This window comes from Cololabis saira, chromosome 22, assembly GCF_033807715.1.
Source record: "Cololabis saira isolate AMF1-May2022 chromosome 22, fColSai1.1, whole genome shotgun sequence".
NCBI classification, from domain to species: Eukaryota; Metazoa; Chordata; class Actinopteri; order Beloniformes; family Belonidae; genus Cololabis; species Cololabis saira.
In genome coordinates this window covers 18,068,625-18,081,139 of record NC_084608.1, presented here as the reverse complement: position 1 = coordinate 18,081,139, position 12,515 = coordinate 18,068,625, and the positions used below count along the sequence as shown (strand labels likewise).

The 12,515-nt window shown below is 41.4% G+C and overlaps 1 protein-coding gene across 2 annotated transcripts; it reads right to left on the bottom strand.

Annotated features, from left to right (window-relative positions):
• Nucleotides 1-7: 7 nt before the first annotated feature.
• atp6v1ab (ATPase H+ transporting V1 subunit Ab) lies at nucleotides 8-10,488 on the bottom strand. Of its 2 annotated transcripts, none has more exons than XM_061713875.1 (15): nucleotides 10,357-10,488; nucleotides 7,648-7,750; nucleotides 6,645-6,773; nucleotides 5,539-5,753; nucleotides 5,321-5,458; nucleotides 5,068-5,219; nucleotides 3,946-4,108; nucleotides 3,762-3,870; nucleotides 3,506-3,628; nucleotides 1,875-1,989; nucleotides 1,724-1,787; nucleotides 1,422-1,625; nucleotides 1,235-1,329; nucleotides 907-1,078; nucleotides 8-702 (listed from the first exon to the last, which is right to left on the bottom strand). In XM_061713875.1, the coding sequence occupies exons 2-15, from the start codon at nucleotides 7,727-7,729 to the stop codon at nucleotides 610-612; spliced, it is 1,854 nt and encodes a 617-aa protein (XP_061569859.1). In that variant the 5' UTR covers nucleotides 7,730-7,750; nucleotides 10,357-10,488; the 3' UTR covers nucleotides 8-609. The 2 variants fall into 2 exon arrangements, with proteins under 2 accessions (XP_061569859.1, XP_061569860.1); XM_061713876.1 differs by having other exon boundaries at nucleotides 10,377-10,479.
• Between the last annotated feature and the right edge of the window lie 2,027 nt (nucleotides 10,489-12,515).

Sequence of the window (12,515 nt, the reverse complement as noted above, 5' to 3'; positions counted from 1 at the left end):
GCATTGCTCTCATTTCCTCCATGTTTTAATTCTCTGGGAGTAACACGATGAAACAGGTGGACAGCAAGGCATCAGTCTGCTGCTTACACATCCACGCAGCACATTACACAGCACGTCACAGCGTGAAACACAACCATAAAAACAAAGAGAAAGGCTCTACATCAAAACGCTGGCAATAAATAGACTGATCTTATTAAATTTATATTCATTACTCTTCTGTACAGATGGTCTATGAATTACAATACATCAACCGAACAGTCTTCTTCGGAGAAAGCAACACGTCTACACACTGAAATCATGTAAACAGAGAATAAGGAGAATCAGGGTGAAGTGATCCATCTGACACGCATTTAACTCACAAACACCCACACACACACGATCAATGACCATGCAGAGGATCCAGAGTACGCCTTATGTGAGGCAACATATAATTAATACAGTACATCTTTCTCTTTTCCCTCCACATGAAACTGCACGCATACGTCCACACAGTCAGTCACGAAGGAGCACAGGGGAGCACACGGCGTCTGGGAATACGTGGAGGTGGAATGTGATTTTGCAGTGGAGGGGTCAGGAGGTGGAAAGTAGAAGGCTGGGACAGTCGGAGTTCTATTCCTCCAATGTACGGAAGGCGTTCTGCATGTCCTCCAACAGCTGTGCGTAGTCTCCCTTTATCTTGGCTTCGCCATCCTTCACGGGGTCCTGGACACGCACACAGAGAAATTAAACTTCAGAATATAAACAGCAACCTGTAAAAAATGCCCAAACTTTTATAGATCCAAATGTGAAGAATTTCAGCTATTCTCAATCTCATAATCATTGCATTTTTTTGCATGTTCTGCTCTGATGTGACTGATTAAAAAGAGGAAGCTCCTGCAGATAACTTTTGCACACGTCGAAACACACCTTGAATTTCATGGAGCTGAGCCTGTAGAGGATTTCTCCCATGTGCTCCTTGATCATGGCCCAGGTGATCTTGTTGTCGCTCTGAGCTGTGGTCTCCACCGCGTGCCGTGCCAAGTCATAAAAAGCGATCGTGTTGGACAGAATGCCAACTGTCTTGTAGAAGGGGCAGAACCTGAGAAGATGGGCACCAAAATTTGTGATTATTAACAGACAGTAGGTTTTTTAGTTGTTAAGCTTTTTAAGAACAGTTTATTTCATAGAAAGTCAACATGCTTGTAGTGAATAATCAGTAAAAACTTTCAAGTATCTGTTTTATCAGCTATATTACCTGTCATAAGGAGTGTAACCGTTCTGCTGCAGGAAGTCATCTTTAATCAGTTTGGCCACTTCCAACGTGATTTTATCAGTTTCTGCCAGGGAAGCCTGTCACGAGTGTTTAATCACAATTTCTCTTATTTATGCAAAGTGTGATATCACAGAATATACATAAGTATGTCACACTTCTTCCGTGTTACCTTTCCAACAAGCTGCACAATCTCAGCCAGGTCCTCTTCCTCCTGTAGAATCTCCTTCGACTTCGTTCGCAGGGGCACAAACTCGGGAAAGTGTTTGTCGTAATACTCATCTAGGGCGCGAGTGTATTTGCTGTAGCTGATGAGCCAGTTGACGGAGGGGAAGTGCTTCCTTTGAGCCAGCTTCTTGTCCAGACCCCAGAACACCTGAGAGAAGAGAAGCATGCTCAGAAATGAAACGCCAACAAACTGACGATGATCCGTTCATTAATTAAGATGAAGAGGATCAGAATGTGATCATTTACCTGAACAATACCAAGTGTGGCCGACGTGACAGGATCAGAAAAGTCACCACCAGGAGGGGAAACACTGAAAACAGGGGACAGTGTGAGTTAGCTGCTGTGTAAAAGATGAGCAGGGCAATGTCTCCCTCTAGTGGTGTAAAGTTGTACTTACGCTCCCACAATACTGACGCTGCCCTCTCTCTCAGGGTTACCCAGACACTTCACTCTGCCTGCACGCTCGTAGAAGGAGGCAAGCCTGGCACCCAAGTAGGCAGGATAACCACTGTCTGTGGACACATACAGAAGATATTTAATGCAGCTAAGAGTCACTCCACTTTTAAAGCCAAAGTCAACTTTGTCAATTCTGCTATACGCAACTCCTTTTTCCTGAAGGCAGGAGACTGAAGGAGTCCAGTGACGGGTGGGTGGTCTCGCCCACGAGGCTAGTGTCTAAGGCACCTGTGATCCTCCTTGCTGCATTCACTTGTGTTTCAGGGATTTACCATCTTAGGCACTAGAGTTCCCAAATCACACATTGATCCAATTGGAGCAAGAGAAATTTAGTCTGTTTAAGTACGCAGACGATATGGCCCTGGTTGCTCTACTTAAGAAGGGGGGTACAGTTGGTGAGAGCACATATAGATGACATGTGTCTTTTCTCCATAACTGGTGCGATTTGAGCTTCTTGGAGATTAATGTGACGAAAACAAAGGAACTGGTCGTGTTGGAAAAATATCCTGTGCAGCCCCTTACAATCAAGGATCACACTGTAGAGGTAGTAGGAGACTTTAAATATTTAGGTACCTTTATTGACAGCAATCTTAACTTTAGTAACAACACTGACCACATCTTTAAATCTTGTAATCAACGGCTACATTTACTATGCACGCTCAACTTTTTTAGTGTGAGCAAGCAGATTATGGAGACCGTCTATAAGAACCTCATAGAGGGAATAGAGGGAATCCATAATGTACACCCCCAGACACAGGGGTCTGTTGTCGCCCCAATGGTGCTTGATGTGACACTGCCAACCCAGACTACCTGTGGTCTCTTAGAAAGTCTAGCGTCAGCTGCAGAGCGGGACCAACACCCAGCCGGTCCAGGATGTGTATGAGCTCTTATAGGATGATTGTATTGAATGCTAAACTGAAGTCTATGAATAACATTCTCACACCAGTGTTTTGTATCCAGGTGGAGTGGAGATCTGTTGAAATTCCATCATTGGTGGATCTGCTTTTGAAAATTAGTTTTGGGTTTGGGTGTCAAGGAGGAGTTAAAGATGAGTTTGGATGAAAGTACATCCTCGAGCCGATCTGTACAATCTCTCAACATGCAACCATTTCTGTTGCCAGGGCAGGTAAACTGTGTTAGCGATCACAAAACCCAGATACTAAAATCAGATGTGGTGAACTAGTCATCGTTTAAAAGACTCACTAGTCAAACTGTAATGAACTTTTTCATTAACCAAAGCCATGAAAGCAAAAGTGTTCCCATAAACAAATTGCATCTACGCTTTTGTCAGTTCTGGTTAAATACATAGCTGTATATAAAAAGGAGAAGAAAAACAAAGAAAGATCTGAAGGCTTGAAGGTAAGAAATCGTGTCTTGGGAAGCAGAATTACTTCATAGGTATGAACCCCCGCCTCCAAACATAATTTCAGTGGGTGATGCATCCAGATGCTGCTCTGCACCGTATTGTTTCAATCTATAAAATACTGTTGTACTTACAAATAATTGGACAACCTCTTCTCTTCTAAAATAATTTTCTTTTTCATTACAATCTTTATAGATCTTCAAACTTACCAGCAGGCATCTCAGCCAGACGGCCGGAAATCTCACGGAGAGCCTCGGCCCAACGGGAGGTGGAGTCTGCCATCATGCTCACGTTGTATCCCATGTCTCGGAAATACTCGGACAGTGTGATTCCTGCCCAAACAAACGGAAGTCCGAGCTCAGTGAAAGAGACGACACAAGGATCACAACCAGGTGAGGTGTGGTAGAGTTTACCTGGGACACTCCCTTGTGATAAATGAGTATATTTAAATGCATTACTGTTTACCTGTGTAGATGGAGGCCTCTCTGGCAGCGACAGGCATGTTGGAAGTATTGGCCACCAGGGCTGTTCTCTTCATGATGCTCTCCGTCTTGCCATCTACTTCCATTGTCAGCTGATGATCAGACCAAGCTTTCAGTTAATTCAAGGTTACTTATTAAGACAAAACATCATGACTACCATGACCTACCTCAGGGAAGTCTCGCAGTACTTCTGACATCTCGTTACCACGCTCCCCGCAGCCTACGTAGACGATGACGTCACTGTTGGAGTACTTGGACAGGGACTGAGAGATGACGGTTTTTCCGCAGCCAAAGGCTCCTGGGATAGCGGTGGTTCCTCCCTGCACACATCTTCGAGCAGAAAAAGAGAGAGCCTTAAAGGGGACCTATTATGAAAAACATGTTTTTTCTTGCTTTAACATAAGTGGTCTCCCCTCAGCCTGCCAACTCAGAGAAGGAGGAAAGCAGCCAAATTCTGCAGTGTCTGTACAGCCGCCCGGATGAGCCGTCCAGTGTGATGTGGCTTCTACGAGCCGTTCGGATTCTGCTGATTTTCGTTACGTAACCAAAATGCAAACCACGCCCACAACGAAACACTGTGTAACTGCATGCGAGCGTCCGACTATCGCGTCACACTGCGTGACATCGGATGCTCTCTGTCCACCTCCATCCAGCAGCTGCCACTTTATTGAGGTTTTTGTGGTGAAATGAGGAGGAATCATAGAGATAACTTCTCATTTCAACTAACTGGATCAGCCGTTCCTCATCCGTGACCGTTTCCTACAGCGCTTTCAACCGGCTTTCAACGCGAGCGACAGGAAGAAAATAGAAGCAGGGCGTCCGACAATTGTTCAGCTCAACACGGCACGCCGCGTCGCGCTGTGGCCAGTTAGGACAGTCCAATAGAAAATAAAGCAAATGGATGGATAGAATTGATTTTGTCGCTGACGCTCGCTCGCATCGCATGCAGTTATGACACGGTGCAACTCCGCCGGCCGGAGCTTCCGCCATTTTTCCGTAGCGGTGTATCGCGTCATTCAGGCAGCCAATCAGCACAGTGCCTCATTATCATAACCCCGCCCCCTCAGAATCCCGCATAGATAATGAGGTTAGAGAATGGGAAGATAAAAACATGGCTTAGAGGCTGAATTTCTAATTTATTTAGCAAAAACAATCAAAAGCTTGTTTTTAAGACATTCAAGGCCTGTTTAAAATAGGTATTAGATGCCATAATAGATCCCCTTTAAGTTTAGGACAACCTCTTCATAATTTCTTGCGATGAAAGGTCTGAGGACGGATGTGTGACTCACGGGAAAAGGGCGTCCAGGACTCTTTGTCCAGTCAGCAGCGGGTGATTAGCGGGCAGCTTCTCTGTGACAGGCCGCACCTGCCTGACAGGCCACACCTGCACCATGGTGAACTTCTCCTTCACACCCTCAAACTCCAGCTCCATCACCACATCCTGACAAAAAAAAAAAAAAAAAAACACAAATCATTTAAAAAAGAGTAAATCTAACAGCTGCTTCTAAAACACGGGTATAGATAGATGTTCGTCAAACTCACGGTGACATCATAGTTTCCAGGTGGAGCCACATAGGTCACGGTGCCCCTGTTCTTGGGAGGTAGCATGATTTTGTGCTTGATAAGGGAGTTCTCATACACTAACCCATAGATGTCTCCCCCAGTGATGTGACTGCCCACCTAACAGGAAGAAAACAGAAGAAATGCAGCTTAACTGCTTCACCTCTAGACAAAGACCTACAGTCTGAAGAGGCTCCTACCCGCAGGCTCTTGCTAGGAGTAAACTCCCACTTCAGGTCTCGGTTGAGGGCCCCGATGTTTACTCCTCTGGGGATGTAGATACTCTGTGTGATGTCATTAATGTCCTTCAAGGGTCGCTGGATACCATCAAAGATGGACCCCATGATTCCTGGACCCAGCTCGACAGAAAGAGGCTTCCCTGTCCGCAGCACGGGGTCTCCCACCGACACTCCAGCTGAATTGCCACTCAGGAAAATCCAATTCATTTTAAATGAGGGGTTATTACTAGTGTTGTTCCGATCGATCGGCCGCCCGATCGGGCTCGATCACGGCATTTTCAAAACATCGGTATCGGCCAAATAAGTATCGGGACATACCTAGTTATTCATGTTTTTAATATATATTAAATCGTTTTATATATCGTTGCATTTAACGTCACTTCCGGTCGGCGGCCGGAAGTGACGAAGTAAGCGAAACTAACATGGTTTACATGTTTGAATTGTGAAATTTTATATCTGTTCATGTTGCATTAAGCTGCTGCTATTCATTTCATGCCATTCAGAATGTTGCACTAAGGTAAAGCCAAAAAGTAATTTAATTTTCTTGTGTTTGTGAGTTTGACTGGATGTCATTCAACTACCTCTTTTGAAGTTAAATGTATTTATTTTTGTTATTGCACTATTCTGCATTTTTTGTTTTAGTTTACAATTTCATGTTTTACATTTTGTGGCACCAGTGCTGATAAGCTTTGTTGAAATATATGTCTATGTTGTTCTCCGATGGACAATAAAAGAAATTTGGGATAATTTAGTTTTAGTCCTCTTTTTATTTTTATTTTTTTAATTCATTGCCAAAATGTATCTGATCGGAAAAAAAGTATTGGAAATGTACCGGGAGCCAAAAAGGTGATCGGATCGGGAAAAATCGGGATCGGCAGATACTCAAACTCAAGTGATCGGGATCGGATCGGGAACTGAAAAATCCTGATCGGGACAAACCCTAGTTATTACTAATACAAGCTTCTTCAAACGCGAGTATTTTCTGTTCTGTACCCGTTCACAGATACTCGCTTTAATGCAAACTTACAAACATCAAATTAGATGGCCCTGTTAAGAGTTAAGGATACACGTCTCCTCGTAGACCTGGATGGTGGCCATGTCTCCCTCCAGCCTGATGATCTCTCCCACCAGCTCACTGTGGCCCACACGAACCAGCTCGTACATGGCTGCTCCTGCCATGGCCGTGGCCGTTACCACTGAAAGGGAAGATTAAACAAAAACACATTTCATTAAATATTCTTTGACAGATGAGTATTTTTCTGTGAAGCCATTAGGATGGGTAGTTTAAAGCAGCAGGAAAACCTCAAAACCTACAGTGTCTACTTTCCACTTTTGAAAGAGAAATATGAAAAAGGTTTAACTAATGAGCCTGGAAGAATAATGGGCTAAGACACATTTCCTTTGGACATACAGATAGAAACTTACAACAGCTACATGTATATATGTTCACAGAACAAAGAAAAATTATCCATCAAAGAAAATAAAAAAAAGACCATCCCCACTGAGAAACATGCAGTTGTGTTGTGGAGCTTTTCTCTTGCATGTGACACTGGGTGACCTAATCTGTGCAGAATATCAAAACATTAACTATTCAGCTGCAAAACATTTAGAGAGGTCAATCTCAGTTGCAAGTCATAGATGATTCAACAAGACAAGGACAAGCACAACAGAATAGATAAGAACTGGGCCAGTCTGTTATAAATTCTGGTTGTAATCTTACTGTACATCTATGAAGGAGCTGAAACTCACAGCTGAGAGAATACATTTATTCAAAATTATAGAGATGGATTTGTTTGATAAAGTAGAGCCAAACTAATAACCGAGAAGGATGGGAGTCCCATGAAGATGTCCACGAAGGGCTTGATTGCAGTGACTGGTCCGTAATAATAGGTCACATATTACAGGCTATTCAAATATGCCTCCTTAAAAAAGGACTGTCACACTAGGTACACATCTACTTGTCACTACAAATGTTTAAACCTCATGGTTTCTGATTTACAGAATAATTGTCATGTGTTATAATTAAAATGTGGAACAATCATTTCATAACTAAAGGTAAGTAAAGCTGACCTGGTCCAGAGACGCCATGAACGAATCCAAACTGACTCTCTCTGTCTTCATCTCGGATCTTGGGCAGCTTGGACATGTCCATCTTGATAGATTAGTTGTACGACTGGAAAATTTAGACAAAAAAAAAGAAGAAGAGGAAGAAGAGAAGCATGAGAACATGAACCACTAAAAACAACAACACAGTATTTACTTGTATGTAAAATAAGACTAAAAGACATGTGTTTATACACATTTTCTTGAAAATGTAAATTAATTAATCACTTGCAGCACCAATATTTCTACAGAAAGTGATAAAAGGAGCCTTCCATCCACGAATCAGTTCTTTATTATTAATCCATAAATTGAATGTCTGAACGCAAAAGCGTTATTAAAGTTAAAACATATCTTCTTTTTACACGCTGGCTCTGTGCTGGCACCTAGTTTGTTTCCTTCTGTAGTAACCACAGAAAGGAAAATACAGCAACATGGGAAGTAGGCCACCTTTCTCATCTCCCTCTCAGTTACACACCTCAGATCCACGACAACACTGAGTATGACGTATCAGGTTAATATTAGAGGGAAGTCCTACAGAGCAGCATGTTATATCCCCCTTCACATGCATGTCAAAATGATGTGCTATTTTTCCTTATAACAGTCTCCTATTATTGCCACGATTACCTTCCTAAGATCTTTATAAAAAATGTGCTACATAATATGGTGCACAAACTGTCCACTAGCAGCAGCAAGCTCCAGCCGTCATCAGTCGTGACTAAATCCCATCCCCCATGAAGCTGACTGCGGATGCTCTGCACACGTTTAAGATTAGATTCATGCGCAACAAACTGGATCCATCAACCTTTATGGATCAAGCAAACATGCTTGCACAATGAATGTTTTAAACACCTCCATTTTATTCTCTTTCTCTGTCCTTTTCTGCCCTTCCCACTGATGTGCAGTTCTTCCTGTTTACCCATCTGTGTCCAAGTAAAGCAGCTCCACCTAAAGATCAATATAAGGACTGCAAGAATTACATATTTTAAGCTTTCTTTCTTTTTGGGGTGTTTAACTGCTTCAATTTCCTGGGTTTCAGTTGGATTACTACATTTATCTTTACCCTGAAGACAATCTGGGCACATGGTATACAGTATCTGACTGTTTAAAGCAGTGGTTCTCAAACGGGGGTACGCGTACCCCTGGGGGTACGTGAAGGCACCACAGGGGGTACGTGAGATTTTAAAATATACATATATTTAAAAAGTAGCATCCATGCAAAAATCCTTTAAAAATAAATATTTCATAAATAATTGAGGAAAATATAAGTCTAAATTCATATAATTAATTTTATCTTCAGGAGTAGGCTATTCAACTTATTATCCTAAAACCCCAGAGTATCCCCCACACCAGGATCGTTCCACCTAACCTGTCAATCACCTGGCTTCACCTGTCAACCTGTCGGTTTAAGCATAGCAGCAATATTTTTATGTTTAATAAATCAGTTACTGATGGCACAGTGCTCTGTTTTAGGTCTTTTTTTTACAACCGCTGGTTAGGGGGGACTTGGCTGAAAAAATATTTCACAGCGGGTACATCACTGAAAAAAGGTTGAGGACCCCTGGTTTAAAGTATCCGTATATGACTGATGAATTACTGAAAAAGCCTGTCAACCTACAGTAGATGACAATGTCTTGCGCCAATGATTAATGTTCCAGTGAAAATGTTCCACCTGCTTGATGGATGGTAAAAATCATAAAAACAATTAAATTTACATTACCTATAATAAGCAATCCATTACAGAAACATTATAATCTTAATTACAGGCTTTAAACCACATTCTAATGTTATTATCTAAGTAAACATTTCTCATATCTTCAGAGGAGAAGCTTGTGGACAAAGACTTTAACAGACACTTGGTCATATGATCACTGCACATGACTCACTGACAACTGTGAGTATCTTTAAGGAAGTGGAAAAGGAGCATGGTGCAAAACTGGAATTTGCAAATTATGACTGTCTGGGGAAAATCTGGACACCTGACTACACTTCTGCACAGAAAAATGAGCAAGATATTGATCTGATAGCTAATGAACGTGCAAAATTGCAAAAATGTGAAACTGCCTAATATTAGTAGTTTATAGTTTAAATTGGACATGGGGAAACAGTCCAGTCAGATATGATGACTGTTTGCATTAAAATAGGACTCTGGACTAAATGACAGCCACCTAAAGGTCTGAGCAAGAACCTGAGAAATGTTACATGTATGTGGGATGACGAGGGACATGCTGATGTTAAATGCAAACCTCTTAAACGCAGAATAATATAATAATAATATATAATATAAATAATAATAATAATCACAAATAAATGAGGTTGCATCTCAGCCATGATCAATGATAAACCCCGGTTTCAGAGCTCACTGACAGGTTTCCTGCACATTATTATAACCAGGTAGCTTTATTCACACCTCGGGGGTGGCTTTAAATACGGATGTTAAACTGAGTAAACACGTATGCAGTTTTACCTCTCCCTGTAACCTGATGTTAACAAGCGTATGTTCGTAATTCAGTATCATGACAGTGATAGCGAGACACTGGCCTGGTTCAAAACTGCTACCGATGTGGTTCTGTCGCTAAAACAAAGATAAACGCTTTAATTTCGATACACAGCAAAACATACCGGTTTAAAATGAAAAAAAAAAATGTTTAAGGCGCATTTGAAGGAAATGGTGTTTACCGTCTGATCGTGAAGTGTACCTTTAGCGTCTTCCCTCGACAGAGAAATGCTGGATACTGCGGTGCGTGACAGTGGACTCAGGTCAGCTGACTTCATTCACTCGGTTTTTTTAATGCGGGGCCTTTGCAACTGCCGCCATTTTGGATCTGCCCCGGACCCGCCGCAAACACCTTAAGGCTGATTTATGGTTCCGCGTTACAGCAACGCAGACCCTACGCCGTAGGGTACGCGGCGACGCGCACCCTACGGCGTATTCTCTGCGTCGATTTAACGCAGAACCATAATTCAGGCTTTAAAGCTCTGGGATTTAAAGAGACAGGAGACAGACTGTACTGCATCGTGACTCAAAACCTTTTTTTTTTTTTTTACAAATATTTTACAAATAAACAAGGCAGGCACACTTTCAAAACTGTCTCAATGCGGTTGTGTCTTCTTGCATAAGTGTCTTTTATGTGTCAATGTATTTTCTGGTGTTGACAATCTATACATCAATTCAATTCTATTAGATTTTATTTATATAGTGTCTATTACAACATAGCCTAATTTGTCTCTAGGCCAGGGGTCTTCGAGCCTGGTCTATATACATACATATATATATATATATATATATATATATATATATATATATATATATATATATATATATATATATATATATATATATATATATATATATATATATATATATATATATATATATATATAAACACACACAAAACGTAATAGTTTTAAGAAAGCAGAAAGACATAAGTGTTTTTTGTATTTTTAATGGTCTGAACTAAACAAAACGTAGCGCCACCACAAATTGCACCACAAATATAACTCCAATATTAAAATAAATATACCTTTTGATGAAACAAATTATGAAAATGTTAGGTTTTTTACATTAAAAACACGTTTTTTACAGGTTATTTACATTTTTTTTAAAAGGCTTGAGCTTTTTTTAACTTATTTTTTTAGGTTTTTGTATTTTTACAGACATAACTAAAAATACAACACATAAACAAAACATAAAGAGAAGAAAACACTATAAACATATCTCTCTTGTTGTTAAATGTCTTTGCAGCAGTAGCTAAACTAACAAGTTGAACCAAATTGGATTGACTTTCACAACTTGCTGGGATTTCAACATCCAGGTGTCAAAAACAGTGAGAGAGAGGGAAAGAGGGAAAAATTACCCACGTCAGTGCAAACTAATAATCCATAAATAAAAGTTAGTGGCTCTGTTTGAGCGTAAATCTGGTATATTTTCAGTATTTGTACCCTGGATCAGCATTCATTTGTGTCAGATTAAAGTCGTACTCGTCACTGGTGTCAAATTTATGGTTGTGTACAAACTAAATCCTTGAAGTACCTTCATTTAAATCACAGGTGTCAGAGTCCACTACCCTAGGCCGTGAACATGCATCTTTTAGATGTCTCCCTGCCTCAACATGCCTAAATCAAATTAAGGGTCGTCATCAACATGTCATCAAGGTCTACAAAAGTCTGTTGGTGCCACAGTCATGTCTTTCAGGGTGTGTTAAAGCAGGAAAAAATCTAAAACATTCAGGACAGTGGCCCTTGGGGGCTCGAGTTTGACACCCCTGATTTAAACATTGGCTCTCGTTAACCAGGGGCACTTCCAAAAAATTTTCATAGGGGTGGCCAGATGGGGCCACTTAAATTCTTGGGGTGGACACCAAAACTAAAATCCATCATTACAGGATTTTATTATACTGTAGTGGTATACAGGCTCAGAGATACTTAAAGAAACGCCTACTGATATACTTAGGTTTATTGTGTTACATTTAATGTTACTAATGGTCAAATGTGCATAGACTGGCAGATCAAGAGTGGCTTCCTGGGCCTGGCTGGCTGTGCATTTGGCCCAAAGCATTTGGGATGAAATGCATAACTGACGATAGAAATGGGGGGTGGTAGTCTAGTGGCTACATAGGTGGGCTTGGGTCTGGAGGACCCAGGAATGGCAACCAAGATGAACCACCTCGGGCCCCTGAGCAAGGCCTTAAGTTTGAGGTATGGTTCTGCGTCAAAACGACGCTGTGCCTATGGCGTGTGGTACGCGTAGCACACGCCATCACTGACGCAGTCACTGACATGCACCTCCCAAAAATTGTAACTACGCGTCGAGGCGACGCAGACCACACGCAGACCGA